The sequence below is a fragment of the Oryctolagus cuniculus genome, chromosome 4 (assembly GCF_964237555.1).
Source record: "Oryctolagus cuniculus chromosome 4, mOryCun1.1, whole genome shotgun sequence".
NCBI classification, from domain to species: Eukaryota; Metazoa; Chordata; class Mammalia; order Lagomorpha; family Leporidae; genus Oryctolagus; species Oryctolagus cuniculus.
In genome coordinates this window covers 52,030,488-52,047,024 of record NC_091435.1, presented here as the reverse complement: position 1 = coordinate 52,047,024, position 16,537 = coordinate 52,030,488, and the positions used below count along the sequence as shown (strand labels likewise).

Genomic DNA, 16,537 nt, shown 5'->3' with positions numbered 1-16,537 from the left:
GATGTGCACAGGTTCAGAAATTTTACCTATAGAAACATGATGAAATTTTATAGGCACATTTATGAAATAGGAATGTAAAAAATACATAATAAATCTGTATATATAGAAAATATATATGATTATATGTGATATAGATAGATAGATAGTGGGCATATAAATAAAATATAATGCTATATTCAGCATAATAAAGTCAGAGAATACCTATGGTTTCTATAGGTATATATTGTGGGCATATAAATAAAATACAATATTGTGCTCAGCATAATAAAGTCAATTGGCCTGACTTAATAGCAACTCATCCCAAGACCACTGGGAATAAGCTGGTAGTAAGCTCTCCCTATGCCAACTGTGTGTGGCAGCTGTTCAAAAAGTAAATGCAAACTCAGTCTGCATTAACACACACACAGCAGGAAAGGTACTAGCCCTGTGTTCTATGAATTGATTAGAACATATTTGTAATATTGGGCTTGATTCTAAAAAGACTTGGAGCAAAAGTCTACTTCTTCAGAGGAAGGTGGTCCAGAATAATGAAGTAGTCAGAAATCATGTCAGATGGAAATGGTTGAGAGATCTAGACAATTTAGGCTGGAAAAGGAAGATTTATGAGGTTCACATACTGTCTCCAAATACGTGAAGAGTCATGGTGTAGTGTTGACGTAGGTTAGATTTACTTTGTATAGTTTAATTTTGCAGAACAAGTACCATAGGCAGTATTTTAAGATTATATACAGTGTCAGAAGGAAGCACAGTTTTACTCACAGAGATTCTCCAGTTTATTGGAACTGTTCCCAACAGAATGGGGGGTTGTGTGAAGTAGTGAACACTTTTATGGGTGGTGTTTTGATAAAGGCTAAATGATCAGTTAGAATCTAGTTTATCACATTGGCTTCTCACAACAATCATGAAAGAGCAGAGATACTTTATTTTTATTTCACAGATAAGGAAATCAAAGCTTAGGGAATTAAATCGATTAGTGTCTGTTCTTATAACTTAGACTGAACTTTCTTCCCAGTGGACAAGAAGTTTGAAGGACAAATGTACAATGAATTCAAATCCTATGAACAAAACTCAGAAAGGCAAGGCTCAGTTCAGGAAGTGCCAATTACTGTGAGGGGGTAATTATAAAATTCCTAATCATAGTTGAATGAACTAGTTATTGGGGGAAAAGCTTTTGAGAATAAACTGTTTCTATTTTTATATAAATACTACTTCCTGCTAAGCTTAAGATTCTTCTCCATTGTCTTCAAGGAACAGCAGAAACACAATGCACATTTTAATTTTATGACAAACACTAGATTTAGGTAAAAAATTCTAACAACTGTTGGGAGCATCCTCTCAAAAGAAAACATATAGATGCAGCCTGGTGTGGGCACTGAGGCCACAACTGCACACTGGACAGCTTGATTTCAGTTTCACACTAATTCCATGATATCTTCATCATGGTCTTACCAACAATCACATTAGCATTTTAACTAAGACAGCAAATAAAATGCACCATCTTTGTAGATTGTACTCAGGGGGATTTCTACTGTTCGCTCTTCTGTGGCTCTACCACTCCCTGGTCACACATTGGTCACCAGGAGATCCTTGGTTGTGCTCTTGTCTCAAACCAAGCTGTAAGTCCAGAGCTCTCCCAGGAAGACAAATCCTTTATGAATTTCCAAATTTTGTTCTTTTATTCAAAATTTACCAATACAGATACTTGTATAACAGTGAATGAATTTCACATTAGGTAGTATATTGCTGTCTTTCTCTACATGTGTGTATGACCATGCCTTAACACACACACACACACACACACACACACACACACCCTACTATGGTACTGTAGATGAAATTGTGTTCTCTAAAAACTCCTATGTAGAATCTGCAACTCCCAGTGTTATGAGATGAGGAGGTCATCTGAGTGAGGTTCCCATCTAATAAGACTGTCATACTGAAGATCTTGTTCTCTCTCTGTTTTTCTTTCTCTCTCTCCCCTCTCCCCCTCTTTCCTCAGCCAGGTGAAGACACAATGAGAAGGCAGCCCTCTGAAATTCAAAATAAGGTCCTCACCAGAACCCACCTATGCCAGCACCCCGACCTCAAACTCTAGCATCCAGAACTCTGAGGAAAATAAATTTCTGTTGTTTACACTACTCAGTCTATGCAGTTTTGTTACAGCAGACTAAAGTGACTATCCTATACACATACATGTCATTTATATGTATACATACACATATACTAAAATACACACAAAAATGTACACATTTACACACACATATGTAACTGCACATATGCATACAAATCTTGTTTTCCTTTCCTTTTCAAAGATAACATCTTTTGATTTTTCTTTGATCACTTTATACTTTATCTGCCATTATAAACTAAAAAGTCACCAAAGTAAAACATCAGTAACCATTTCTAATCAGCCAAGAAGCAGGGCTAGAGTTATGTTTACATCACAAGAAAGGAGAAGTCAACATTTTGAAGAAGATTCGATATAATAAAGAGCATCACTGAACTCTATAATATCTAGAAAATGCCCAAAATTCCTCTTGCAGTCTCTTATAGCTCTTATTCTATCTTATTCTATCACTTCTAATGTCTAAACTGCATTTTCCTCATCTTGACATTCCTAATCTGCTAGAGTGTGTTCAAGTGCTTTATGCAGTCTCCTCATTGCAAGCTAGTCTCCTCATCTGTCCTGCTCTCCAGATTCTTTGAATCTGAATAGTAATTCATAGGTATGGTTATTTCATTTATGATCCTTCTTATTGATACCTTGTCTTTTCTACTATTCTTTTCTGCCTTATGCATTATAGTTCCTTTAGCTTTACTCTTGAACCTGAATTGCTTTATTTTGCAAACCTCATAATACTTCATCCAAGATCAATTACCTACTTCTTGTTACACAAGGAAAACATTAAGGGTGCAATATAAAAATAATTTTAAAGGAAAAATAGCAACTAAATTCATATTCCATTAACCATATTAGGTTTGAAAGTAATGGTTTACTTTTTTTAAAAAAAATATGAGCCATGTAGACTATTGTTAAAAAAATGGCCAGACATCTCCAAACCTATATGTACACACTGTCACAAAGGTGACATTTCTGCTATTCTCATTAAGAGGTAGAATCTATTTCTCCATCTCATGTCATTTGAATTGGCTCTGTGACTTGCTTTAATCAATTTAATGTGTCAATATTATACTATGGAAGTCCAGAGCCAAAGCCACAAGTGGCCTTACAACTCTTGCTCTCGTATGCTTGGAATACTGCCTTGGGACTGCAAATGCAGCCTGTTGGGTGAGGAGAGGCTGTAGTAAGCAGCAATGAGTCATAGAGATGGTGCTGAAGCTTGCCAGTGTCTAGACCAACCAACCACCTGAAACCTAGCACCATCCAGCTGGACCACTAGTTGAGAAAAGTAACCTCAGGTAAACCTGGCCAAAACAATGCCCTCGGCTGTACCTGAGCTCAGCCCAAATTGCTGACCCACAGAGTTATGAGTAAAGTAAACGATTATTATTAAAAGCCATTCAGTTTTGGGAAGGTTTGTTACATAACAATACATAACTTGGACAACCTACAAAAGCAGAAACCATTAGTTAAATACATAGACAATTAGATTGAGAACACAAGTATCACTATGGGAACAATCAGCTAATTCATGCAAGATGAGAGAATATGACATAGGCAAATCCTATAATCAGATTTATGGCCTTAATTCACATCTTACCACACACCAATGTAGGATGCACATGGTCTCTCAGGCAGCATTATTGAGTGTTTGGTATTATGAAATAATCTACAGTACAAACAACCTGGTACTTCTTTAAAGAGAAAAATTCAGGACTGCATCTAATTTTTATCTATACTTAGCTCCCAATTTTATTATAAAAACCTGATATCTTTAATATGCTCATAATAAACTTAAACTTTCAAGTTTTGAAACACACTGCATATCATAAGACACAGATGATGGCTATAAGACTAACATTAATGACAAGACCCACTCAGTATCTCACAGGGCATATGCTATGTGGCCAGACTTGAACACTACACATTCTCTGTGACAATAGTATTGCTGCAATATAGTTTTATTGTCAAACTTTGTTTCATATCTTGGTCAAACCAATATTAAAGAATGATATACTACTATAGTTTTTTTGTGCTCTGTGATTATTCTAAAATTTTACTGCGTATTTATGAAATGTACATCTTTTCATTTGATTATTGCTTATAGCCCTTGACTATATTCCACCAAAACTTACTTTCTTTCTTTCTTTCTTTCTTTCTTTCTTTCTTTCTTTCTTTCTTTCTTTCTTTCTTTCTTTCTTTCTTTCTTTCTTTCTTTTACTGTTTACTTATTGAACTCTTTATTTAACGGAGCATCAAGCCTTTGACTATAATGTAAAATAAAAATATTATCTGAGAATGGAAGACAGAGGAAATAAAGGGAGAGGGAAGGAAGGAGGTAGGTAGGTAGGAAAAGAAGCATAATTAGAATATCTTAGAAAAGTATCTATGAGGTACATTGAACCTATTCTCTGTATTAATATTGAATAAAGCTGAGAATTGATGAGAATTGTGTTGTATTAATTAGCATGCATTTGCCGTGACTCTGAGAAACTAATGTATTAATAAATTCCTTAAAAATTGAAATTTCATCATATTTACCAGTTTTTATCTAACTCTGAAAATCATAACTATTATTCCAGTTACCTCATTGACTGTCAAATTGTTTGTACTCAGATATTTATGTCATGAAGTATTTTGAGTGTTGGGCAATGAATGTCATCTGTCTGAGCCATCCAAACTAAATATAACAACTGTGTTTATTTTTAATCTAATAGTATATTTTCATCCTTTTATTGGATGTCTATCATGTGACAGGTCCTCAATAGATGTCATCTCTAATCCTTCCATTTATACTGCAAGATGCATATTATTATTATTAATCCATTTACAGGTGAGCAAACCAAATTTCTGAAAGATTATTAAATTGCTGAATGGCACAGGGTGAGTTAGTAGCAAAGCTATGATTCAAAGCTATGATTCAAACCTGGGTTTGTCTAGCTTCAATCTGAGGCTTTTTTTTTCACATCATAATGAAGGTCTATGGAGAATAGGAAAAGCCAATCTTATTACATCATTTGATTTAGAAAGTTAAGGCATTCTTGAACAGAAGGCACAAAAGCCTTGCCAGAATCTTTTGTTGGTCTTATTCTTACTCTATTGGTAATGCAATGGAGTTTTCAGGATTAAAAAAGGGCCAGCGCCAGGGCTCACTAGGCTAATCCTCCACCTTGCGGCGCCGGCACACCGGGTTCTAGTCCTGGTTGGGGTGCCGGATTCTGTCCCGGTTGCCCCTCTTCCAGGCCAGCTCTCTGCTGTGGCTAGGGAGTGCAGTGGAGGATGGCCCAAGTGCTTGGGCCCTGCACCCCATGGGAGACCAGGAGAAGCACCTGCCTCCTGCCCTCAGATCAGCGCAATGCGCTGGCCACTGCGGCCACTGGAGGGTGAACCAACGGCAAAGAAAGACCTTTCTCTCTCTCTCTCTCACTGTCCACTCTGCCTGTCAAAATAAATTAAAAAAAAAAGATTAAAAAAGAAAATTAATCTAACTCCTATCATAAATCCTTTAAGTTTACAGATAAGAACAAAACCTACATCTTGGAAGATGACCTAATATAAGGACAAAGGAAAAGAGCTATAAACCTAAATTTCTTGTAGAAAGAGAATTCTGAAACCACATCTGGAATACCGCCTAAATTTCTCATTGGTATGTTGCAAGAAAGTATGAAGAGTCTTCAGAAAGTTCATGGAACATGTATATTATGAAAAAATCCACAGATTCCAAAATTCTTGTGTACCAAAATAAACATATTTTAATTCTATTTTTTATGAATGTTTCAAAGTACCTTCTCATAATACCAGTGTAAAAATAAACAAAAAAAATAAAGTGATGAAAAGTTTCTTTAATGGTAACTAAAAAGAGAGTAGCTACTAGAGTAGGAAAAATAAACTGGCTGGGTTGGGTGAGAGAAGGGAATCAGAAGAAGCATAAGAAGTTATCATTTGCCTTATCAAGGCAAATGTGACCTCAAACAAGATGGCAATATCAGCAGAAAAATTTTAGGCTGAATAAATCATTGTGTTGACACTCACTTTTTATATCCTTTTTGCTGTCCTTTTGAGTTTCTTTTTCCTGTAGGAGATTGCTGAGAAACCAACAGTTAAACCTTTCTGGGCTATTCAAGTAAGAGAAAAAAAAATATATGGTGACACTAAGCCAGGAGAAGAAAAGGCTGATAGTAGAGGGAATAATGAGTTTTGTATAGATAAAGGGATAGAATATGAATGACAGGCAGATATTACACATTTCTACTGAGACTAGGGGAATAGGGAAGGTCAAATCGAAGAAGGATGCCCTATAGGCTTAGAGACACAAGAATATTTTTTTTCTCCCCAATGGAATAATGTTTCAAAATTACAGATACTCTGCCAGTAAAGTTTCTGTTATAATAGTTTAGACTTAGTATTGCCCTGTACAGGGGATAGCCTTTCAGTGACCTTTTCCAGACCAAGATTAAAATTCAGCTTACCAATTTTCTCATTATCTCTTAAGATATGTGTAAAACAATGATTCTACCCTAATCTGGCTTGGCTTTTTTTAGCCTGGGAATTTTTGCTTTACAGTCCTCTGCCCACAGTATTTCATTTTATGATGCAAAAAAGTCAAAGGAGATAGATGATCTTGATAGTCTCCTGTGCAACCGAGCTGCTCACTTCATTTAAATGGAAATGTGCATTTTCATGGAAATTCAGACCTGTATTGATGAACAAAGATAAGCTGCCACTATTAAATAGAATAGTGATATACAAAAAAAGTGTCCTAGAAAACTCATATAACAACCAGTGAAATTTACAGTAAAAGACAAGGAATGTTAAGAATATACGGACAGATAAATTAAGTTTTCTAGCATAATATTTCCCAAGGCAGAGGTTGTATAAGACAGGTTGAATACACATATCTTTGATGAACATAATGACATCATACAAAAATGCCTAATTAGTATTTGCCTTTTTTAAGTAAATATTAGCCATCTAATAAGAAATTGTTCAATGAATATTTTAAGAAATGTCATGGGTCAGGAATGGTATCACATCTCTGAATCTTTCTGAAAATGAATAATATTATTTTAATGTTCTTTTTTTAATCAGTCACTTAAGAAATATTTAATGATTACATATTGTACCTCCCAATGAGAAATGTGGAAAAATTATGAATTCTTTCTTTGCCAAAAAAAGCAGATTTTATAAATTTTTCCTAAGCAAAGAATTGTAAATCTATGTAATTTCTCCATTTCTACTGTCAATGCTTAATCCTGCTTGAATTCTTCCACCAGACAACTGTCACACCTTGTATGTGGGCTCTTCCATCTCCCCAAGCCCATCCAACCCCAGTCCTGCATCTACATTGACACTTGAGTCGTTTATTTACATTTGTTTCCAAGAGGACTTTCTGATGCACACAGATGATGAGGAAATGGAGTTTGAGAAAAAACAATCAATAGGTGGGAGTTGGAGGGAAGATATAAAATAACCTAATCAAACCATTCAGAATATAAAATAGGGCAAGTAAACAATCATGCAATTAAGTAATAGATGTTACATAACTATTAATTCTTCTATAATTTTCTGAAAATGTTTCTTCTATGCTGGTTCTGTGGGAAATGTCTACACATTTACCAGATTTTCCATATGCAAACAGAATTTTAGAAATATGACTTAAAGGATTTAATTAATAGAGCAATACTGGCACAAGCATGAAGAGAGGAAAAGTTATCTGCTGTGGTCTGAGAAGGCAGTGGAGGATGGCCCAAGTGCTTGGGCCCTACACCCGCATGGGAGACCAGGAGAAGCACCTGGCTCCTGGCTTCAGATCGGCATAGCACGCTGGCCGTTTGGGGGTGAACCAACGGAAAAGGAAGACCTTTCTCTCTGTCTCTCTCTCTCTCTCACTGTCTAACTCTGCCTGTCAAAAAAAAAAAAAAAAAAAAAACCTGTCTCACAGCACTTTTCATGATTTTTTCTGAAGACGGACACTAAAGGAACTGTTAGCATGCTGTCTGGAAGATGAAATAGTTAATGATGAATAAATATAAAAAATATATAGGTCTGATTACTGTACAAGATGTACATAGTCTACTTTTGACAAATGAAAAGAAATCTCACTATGACTAATCAGAATTCTGGCAGAGCAGGTGGAAAATGATATTAAAATAATCTCTTCAGGAGTTATTGTTTGGTTTGGCAGTATCTTTATACTTTCTAAAGGAAAGATTTATATTTTGGTTGAAAAACCCAAAAACTAAAGTAAACTTAATTTCTTTACATTTATCCTTCATTAGATGCCTGATTTTATTTTTTAACATTATGACTTCAGACATTAGTATTAAAGTTATGCACACATAACTGCCATAGAAATGCTTCTTTCTGTGTGATTATTGAACAATGCAGTATAAAAGAATATATCCCTTCTTTCTCTCTGGGGCCAGAAGAAATCCAAACATTGTACACATGGAATTTATTCAGCCTCCCCTCTTCTCTATTGCTCTGCTGTCTTAAGCAAAGGAACTACAAAACTCAATAAATACAGCACAACCACTCTTTTCAGTTATGATTGTTGATGTGCTTTTTGTTCAGCAGAAGAGGATAGAGAATCTGGTTCGATTCCAGGTCCTTATCTTTCTGATAAGTCAACCTCTTTGGCTGAGAGCATTAAAATGAAGTATAGAAGACCCTTGTATCATATTTCAGAGGGAGACCTCCATTGTTGAGAATAGATGAGATGATCGCTATGCATAGGGAACAGAGAGGAATCAGGAAGGATTCCCCACAGGTCCCTGGAATTCTTGGGGTAGGGCTAGTTCTCTGTGTACCTGGGAAACACTGCTAGCTTCATGGACACATGATCTGTGCACTAGTGTAGAGTCTTGAGTTTAGACAAGCCATGAGGTTAATTTAAGTTCCGTTGTCACAATCTTCAAGTTGTTAACTTTTTAAACAAGCAACTTACACTTTCTTTTAGCACAGGGCCCTGAATATTATGCAGCCTGTCCTTCATGGGGAAGGTGGATTTTGAAAGAGATGAAGGATAATTGGCTGTTTTCTTTTTCCTCTGCAGACAAGGTACATGGTTCGAATGGCTGTGCTTGGGCTGTTCTGCTCTCTCCAAAATATTACTTATACCCAGCTCTTAAAAGAGACCTTAATTCCCCTTCAGGGTCCAGTATCTCCCTTCTCTATTTTAGGTAAACACCTGGCACATTTTTAGCTACACACATGGCCACCCTGACAGCAATTATATTTCCAAACTCTTATTTAAGTGTGTACATGTGATTGTATTTTTATCATTGTGTGACAGAACACCATAGGACTGGGGCTGGCGCTGTGGCACAGTAGGTGAATCCTCTGCCTGTGGCCCCAGTATCCCATATGGGCACTGGTTCTAGTCCTGGCTGTTCCTCTTCTGATCCAGCTCTCTGTTCTGGCCTGGGAAGGCAGTAGAAGGTGGCCCAAGTGCTTGGGCCCCCGCACCCATGTGGGAAACCTGAAGGAGGCCCCTGGCTCCTGGCTTTGGATTGGCTCAGCTCTGGCCATTGGGGCCACCTGGGGAGTGTATCAGCAGATAGAAGACCTTTCTCTCTGTCTCTCCCTCCATACTGTGACTCTACCTCTCAAATAAATAAATAAATAAATAAATCACCATAGGAATGCCATCTTGAATCCTACCCCTCTATTTTGATTGGTCCCTCTTTCTGAAAAGTACAACCACCACCTTCTAATATAGCTGCCTTCACTCCCAGGTCATAAAGCTTAAGTGCTATCCACAAGTATTCCTGACAAATTCAAGAAAACCAGCAAGATACCTGAAGGGCTAGCTCCTTAAGAAACCATGAAGAAATGCTGTAAAACAAGCTCTTAACTCATCCTCCTAGTAGATTTGCAAATGTACAAAATCTTCCCCTCATCTGCTGCTCTGAGCAGAAAAATCTTGCTACAGCTTCTAACCAGATTATCCATCTATCTGGTTTGGAATCCTGTGTGTAAGCTCCCCTGATATAGCCCTGTTTGCATAGGCAGCTTCCCTGTTCATTCTTCAGTATCAGGATTCCTTCTCAGTTTGGGGGTAGGATGGGGAACATTACCTTCTCCACTGACATGTAGATAATCCTTGAGATGTGCATATGTATGTTTGGAATATTCAGGTATTCTCCTTAAAGACAAAGGCAAAGGCAATGAACTCTTTCCTATTCCTTCTCACAGACGGGAAGGCTGAAGTGCAAATTCCTAGTTTTGACCTTTCCAAAAGACAAGGATACTAGGTGAAGGTAGAAAGAAGAGTAGAACAATGTGGATCTTCATTAAGACCTCCTGAGTGACAGCCCCTCTGCCCGCACGGACTACTTGCCTTGGGTCAAGGACTTAAAAGAAAGGTAAATTTTTTTTTCTAGAATCTCTTTGTTAATAGCAGCTTAGCCTTTTTCCCAACTAATAGCAGCACAAATCCTTATAGGTTGTTTAATAATAAATTTTTATTTATCCCGAAGTACAATGAAAGATTCTGAATATCAGAAAATTCTACATAGGAAGAATTACTAATTTGCATTAAAGTGTTATGAAGCTATTTTGAACCAAATTGTATCTTCAATGATTCTCAGAACATTCCTGGGTCTTACAGAGCCTCAAGGTCATCATTATGAATACTAATTACAGTATATGCCCATAGATGTTGGGGCTTGAGTAAATCTATAATAACCTTATGAAAAACTGCATTTTCAAAATAAATTTCTGAAGCACTCTAGTTTTTTTTTGTGATTTGTCTTCATTATGAATGAAAAGAATAGGATGCTAAAAATAACTTTTATAAATGTTCTCACTGTGTGAGAACTACACATGGGCAATTACTACTTTTAAATGACACATAAATATAATTTTCCTTTTCATCTCAAAATTCCAATGACTAAAACTATTGAGATATAAAATATTATGTTGATAAGCCAGTTATAAGCATTAAGGACTTATGTGCTCAAAAGCATAGATTTGACATTTACCTGCTCCAATGACTCTCTCGATGCGAATTCTTGAAGGATCAATCTCTTTTGCAAATTCATGAACTGCTAGGGATGGGTCTTCATATGTATCAGGGTCGATATAAGTTTTAACTCCTGGGAAGCGTACTGAAATGAACAAACAAAAAATGGATTCACTTATGAAGAGTATTTTAGTAGTCTTAATTCTTGTAAATATTGAAAATGCAGAGTGACACGGGCCAGCATTGTGGCATAGCAGGTAAAGTTGCCACCTGCAACACCCACATCCCATGTGGGAACCCGTTGTGTCCTGAGTGTTCCACTGCTTACTCAGCTCCCCGCTAATGGCCTGGGAAAAGTAGCAGATGCTGGCCCAAGTGCTTGGGCCCCAGTTACCCACATGGGAGACCTGGAAGAAGCTCCTGGCTTCAGCCTGCCCCAGCTCTGGCTATTGCAGCTATCTAAGGAGTGAATCAGATGATGAAAGATTTCTCTGCCCCTCTCCCCACTACCTCTGTAACTCTGGCCTTCAAACAAATAAATAAATTTTAAAAAAACTTCACAGAGTGATATACCAAAGTAACCAGTCTTGGAAATCACTAAATTCTCTCTCTTCCCTCTTCTTCCCCCATTAAAAATTTCACTAGTTGGCATCAACATTTATTTACAGAAGTGTTAATCTAAAATGCCCTGGTGATTTCACAGAGGATGAGTTAACAAGTTCCAGAAAACACATTTTTACATTTCTGTAGAAAGTTTATTCATCTCATTCATCCAGTAAAAGACCCATACATTTCACACCAAATCTATCTTAGGACAAAGGAGAATGAGGCATAGACTTTCCTCTAAACAAGCCCCTTAAAGCCTCTCCTGGACTTTTACTGTAGGTACCAGGATTTTCTGCAATCATTCTCCAGTTCTGTGATCTTTCCTTTTCCAGAAAGTTTTAAGCAGTAAAGAGCAGACTCCATGGCTTAGTGACTGGGAAGGACACTATATAAACAGCCCGTTTCTATGTTGAGATAGTTGATTCCATGGCTAAACAGCACACAGCACCTTATAGGACCGACATGTCTGTCGTGATGGGAAGGACTGGAATCAAAGGCTAGAATGTGGTCATTGGTCTTGCAGCTGGGACTCTGTCTGGCAGGGTCAGTGCTCATAGACCACAGGCAGTTGAGATGTTGGACAGGTGTGACTGGAAAGCATGAATTCATGGTTGCATGTTTTTTGTGAGAATAGGGAGAAGTTACAGACTGCCTTTGAATATCTCTTTATTTTGTTCATTGATTTCTGTTTTCTACTTTAGACTGATAGCTCCTGGAGACCAGGAGATGATTTCTTATGTATCTTACCATATATGTTATGATATGATTTTATGGATAATAAGCATATAATAGGCTTTACTAAATATGGGTTATTAGGGATTAAAAAAGACCAGTGGTACATTTGTGGCAGAGTAGATGATATTTGGTTTTGCTGCTTCTTAGATTCTGAAAGCCATATAATATCCAGAGTTAAGTATTGTCCAGGATTTGTCAGAAACATACTCTTACAAGAACATCTTGTTTTAAAAGATTTATTTATTTATTTATTTGAAAGCCAGAGTGAGACAGAGAGAGAGAGAGAGAGAGAGAAAGAAGAGACATAAAGGCACAGACACAGATACACACACACACACACACACACACACACGGTTCACTCCCTAAATAACTGTTACAGTTGGGGCTGCACCAGGCTGAAACCAGGATCCAGGAGCTCCACCCTTGTCTCCTACATCAATAGCAGGGGAACAAGGACTTAGACCATCTTTTGTTGCCTTCCCAGATGTAGTAACAGGGAGCTGGATTGGAAAGCGAGCAGCCAGGACTCAAACTGGCACTCTTATATGTGATACCAGTGTCATAGGCAGCGGCTTAACCTGCTGTGCCACGATGCTGGCCCTAAGAAAATTTTAAAGAAAAAAAAGACAATGTAGTGAGTTTAGATGAAGTGATGAAATGCTCATTACTACTAATAATTTGCCTCATTAGTTCTTCTATCCTACTACCTTCTTTTATTAATTTACTGTCTTCTTTGTGCTAGATATGCAACCATGAGAAAATTAGTATTTCTCAAAATAGCACCAGAAAAGCTTATTTTTGGTTTATATGTACCTAATGCTGATCCTGAAATGTTGTTTTTCTAGACTTTCCAATGTTTAGGATGGAAAAAGGGTAACAGATAATTACTTTGCATTCCATTTATATTTGATAACTTAAGTAGGATTTATGATTTCAGACTGAGTTCTGTAAACTCCTAGTATTCGTAGCAATATACTGGATATATAATCTTGTTACTTTAGGCACAGGTAACAAGTATCATTTATTAACTAATATATGATTTTAACCTTAAGCCCCTTATTTAAGGTGATATGCATTTCTACAGAATAAATTAATTAGTTAATATTACTTTTTTCTTGTAAACATAATATGTGTAGTATAAGATTTGAGTTCCTACTTTAAATATTTGGTTACTAATTTAAACTTATCCCTGTCTTCTTAAACATAAGTTTGTTATCTATGTTCTGTTTCCTTGGCTGCCTCCAGTTATTTTCATTGCTTCTTGCTGAGCCCATCTGGTCTAGTTTATGCTAAACTGCTACTTGGAAAAAGGGATAATAAATACCTCAAGAGCACATTTTTTTCCTCTGCATCTCAATACTCAATGCCCTGCTGTGAATCTTAAGATTGCCCAGCATAAGTCATCTGTCCAGGTGTCTGGACACAGATTTCTGAAATGTGTTTGAGGTATTTTCAGGTCATCCCATGCCAGGTGTTGTATCTCTCAGCTCTGCCAGTGCAGTGAGACTTGAATTTACTGTACAAAAGGACAATCTGGGAGAGTTTGCTGAAAGTGAATTATGCTGAATCCTACCTGGATCTGAGTCAGAACCTTGGAGAGTGAGGTTGGAAGACTCTAATGTAGACGATCCTTTCACCAATTTCTAGGAAACCTTGTGAGTCTTAGAAATAATGTCAAAACATACTCTCAATTAATAATAGCCTTTCTTAAATCCTTTTTTTACCCCCTTGGAGGGTGATACAAATTGAAAAGTCCTTTATTCCTTTTGCTCAATTTGAAATAAAGGATGGATTTAAATAGTCAAACACGTTGCCGCACATATTATCTTGATACCACAGTTAATTAGAGAGCATCCCATTCTTGTTAATTCAGTGTCTTGTGATAGAGAAACCGTATTGACAAAATACTTTGTAGTTTGTAGGTGGAGGTAGTGGTGGGCATGGGGAGGAGAGAGTTGAAATTATCAAACTAACTATAGTAGTAATTACAGCTTGCTTGGGGAGAGATCCGTCAAATGAATATAACCTTGCAGTCATCCCAAGGATTTCATACATATTCTAAGAGTTAAAGAGCTGATACTCTTTTGTAGTGTTAATGAATTGTAAATTGATTTGTTGTATCTTTAAATGAAGGAATAAATATTCCTTAATATTTCTATTGCTCTAGTAAATAATATCTGAGTCATGTCCTGGAGCCATTGTGAGTGGTAGATACCTGTATCATCAGTTATAAACTTGTATATTTAGCAAATTCAGTCTGTTCTGTTTTTCAAAAAGCAGAATTGGGAAAAAGGTAACGTCATTTAATGAGAAGCAGGTGCAATTTCCAGATTTCTAGAAAACAGATGAAAAGCCTTAATGCTGAAAAGTTGGAAGTGATTTTTTTCTCTTTTTCAACCCAATGGATACAAGTTTAAGAAGAATTCTTAAAGCGCCAGAACAATAGAAGATAATGGAAGGCATTCAATGCATTACTTACAATGCCCATTCTGTAGCTGGTTTCTTCTCTTCTCTTCTGACTTCATTTTGGCTTTTATGTACCATTGGCACCTTTGAAAAAGGTAAATAGAAATTTATAAGAATTGCGCAGAATAATAATCAACACCAATTAAAATATGTATTATCCATAGACAAAATTCTTGTCATAAAGACAACTTTTAAGAATATCTTTGTAACATGTGAAAATATATCATAGAAGATTTCTTGTAGACTGATATAAAATATAGGACTCAGAAAATATTTTATAATCAGCAATAAACATGACTTTTTTTCTTATTGCACTTCTAATACTAGAGTTGGTAAAAAAAATTCAAAGTCAAAATGAAAAAATGCTTTTGAATCAGAATCTCAGAAACTTAGACAAATATCTTCCATTTTCAATGATGGTATCCTCCTTAAATGTTTGAAATCTGGTGGAGGCATGTTCTAAGATAACCATGCGCCTATGACTTCTCGAACATGAACAAATCCATCAACATCCAGAGGATCTGATAGTTCATCAAACTGCTAAAATACATCTGTGGTACTCAATGCAATCTTTCAATGTGGGTTTTGCCTTAAATTTTATGGTAAATTCAGTATTGATTCAGAAATATTTTACAGTTCTCATAGAATAACTTCAAATGAATGCTTCACCATTGCAGTGCTTAAAAAAAAATCTTATGTAAATGAAATTGTTCTCTCCATTGTGTAGGATATTAAATCAGATTCTGATGCCATATAAAATGTCAAACACAGAAATTGAGAGCTGGAAATAATTTAGCATATATTTTTCTTCAAAATTAAATTATTTTTAAGTGGTATTCATATTCTGCTCTAAGAATTCCACATAAAGATAACATCCAAGCTCATCTCTCAAGTTTATTAGGCCAAATTTATTTAGCCTGCAAAGATTGAAATGTTTTCTTTTAAGGTTGGCATATTTATGTGTTGAGGCAATGTTTTCTGATGTCTTAGGGAAATGGTTTCCCATGTGTGTGTGCTTTTTAAATCATTGTTTACTGAAATACTCTGAGCAAATAAGGTCTTAACTCATATTCTTCTCAATATGCATATAAATAAAACTAATCAGCTGCATCCAGTTTTGTCATATGTTAAACTACTATTAAGTCAAATAACATTTAATTTCAATTTTCATTGAGTATTTCAATTTCATGATGAATATTTTTCTATTGGCAATAATTATGACGCTGATGTTACAAGAAATTATCCTTAAGAAAGTATCCCAAACTTCTCCAAAGGAAATTTCGAAATGAAGTATAGAAGTATTTCTGAATCAAAATTAATCCTTATCTAAATTATCACAGTTTAGTTAATGTGACATATTTTGTATCTTTGAAATTCTGATCTTCTTATAGGATGCATTGCACTTTAATTGCAGAATAAACTTCCTGTGCTCCAGAGAAATTGACTTTAAACTCTGTGCAACTTCATGATAAATACAGAATTAGCAATATATCAGTGTTCCTGAGTTCACAATGCACTGTCAGCATTTATATTACAGAGGGCAATGAATATATTGTAGGGCCTGTTCTGTACAATATCTTCCTAATAAGATTGCTGAACATGTAACAAAACAAAGTATTGGTAACTTGATTTTTTCAATGAAA

At 36.1% G+C, this 16,537-nt stretch overlaps 1 protein-coding gene across 9 annotated transcripts in view; it reads right to left on the bottom strand.

The window, feature by feature from the left end:
• The window catches only part of EPHA6 (EPH receptor A6), a 1,017,309-nt gene that overhangs the window by 247,072 nt on the left and 753,700 nt on the right, over positions 1 to 16,537 (bottom strand). For all 9 annotated transcript variants that reach the window (XM_017347166.3, XM_051859383.2, XM_051859384.2 and 6 more), the window contains 2 exons: positions 14,908 to 14,978; positions 11,107 to 11,232 (listed from right to left, as the gene is read on the bottom strand). In XM_017347166.3, the coding sequence (XP_017202655.3) occupies positions 11,107 to 11,232; positions 14,908 to 14,978 (197 nt within the window). The remainder of the gene's footprint in view (positions 1 to 11,106; positions 11,233 to 14,907; positions 14,979 to 16,537) is intronic.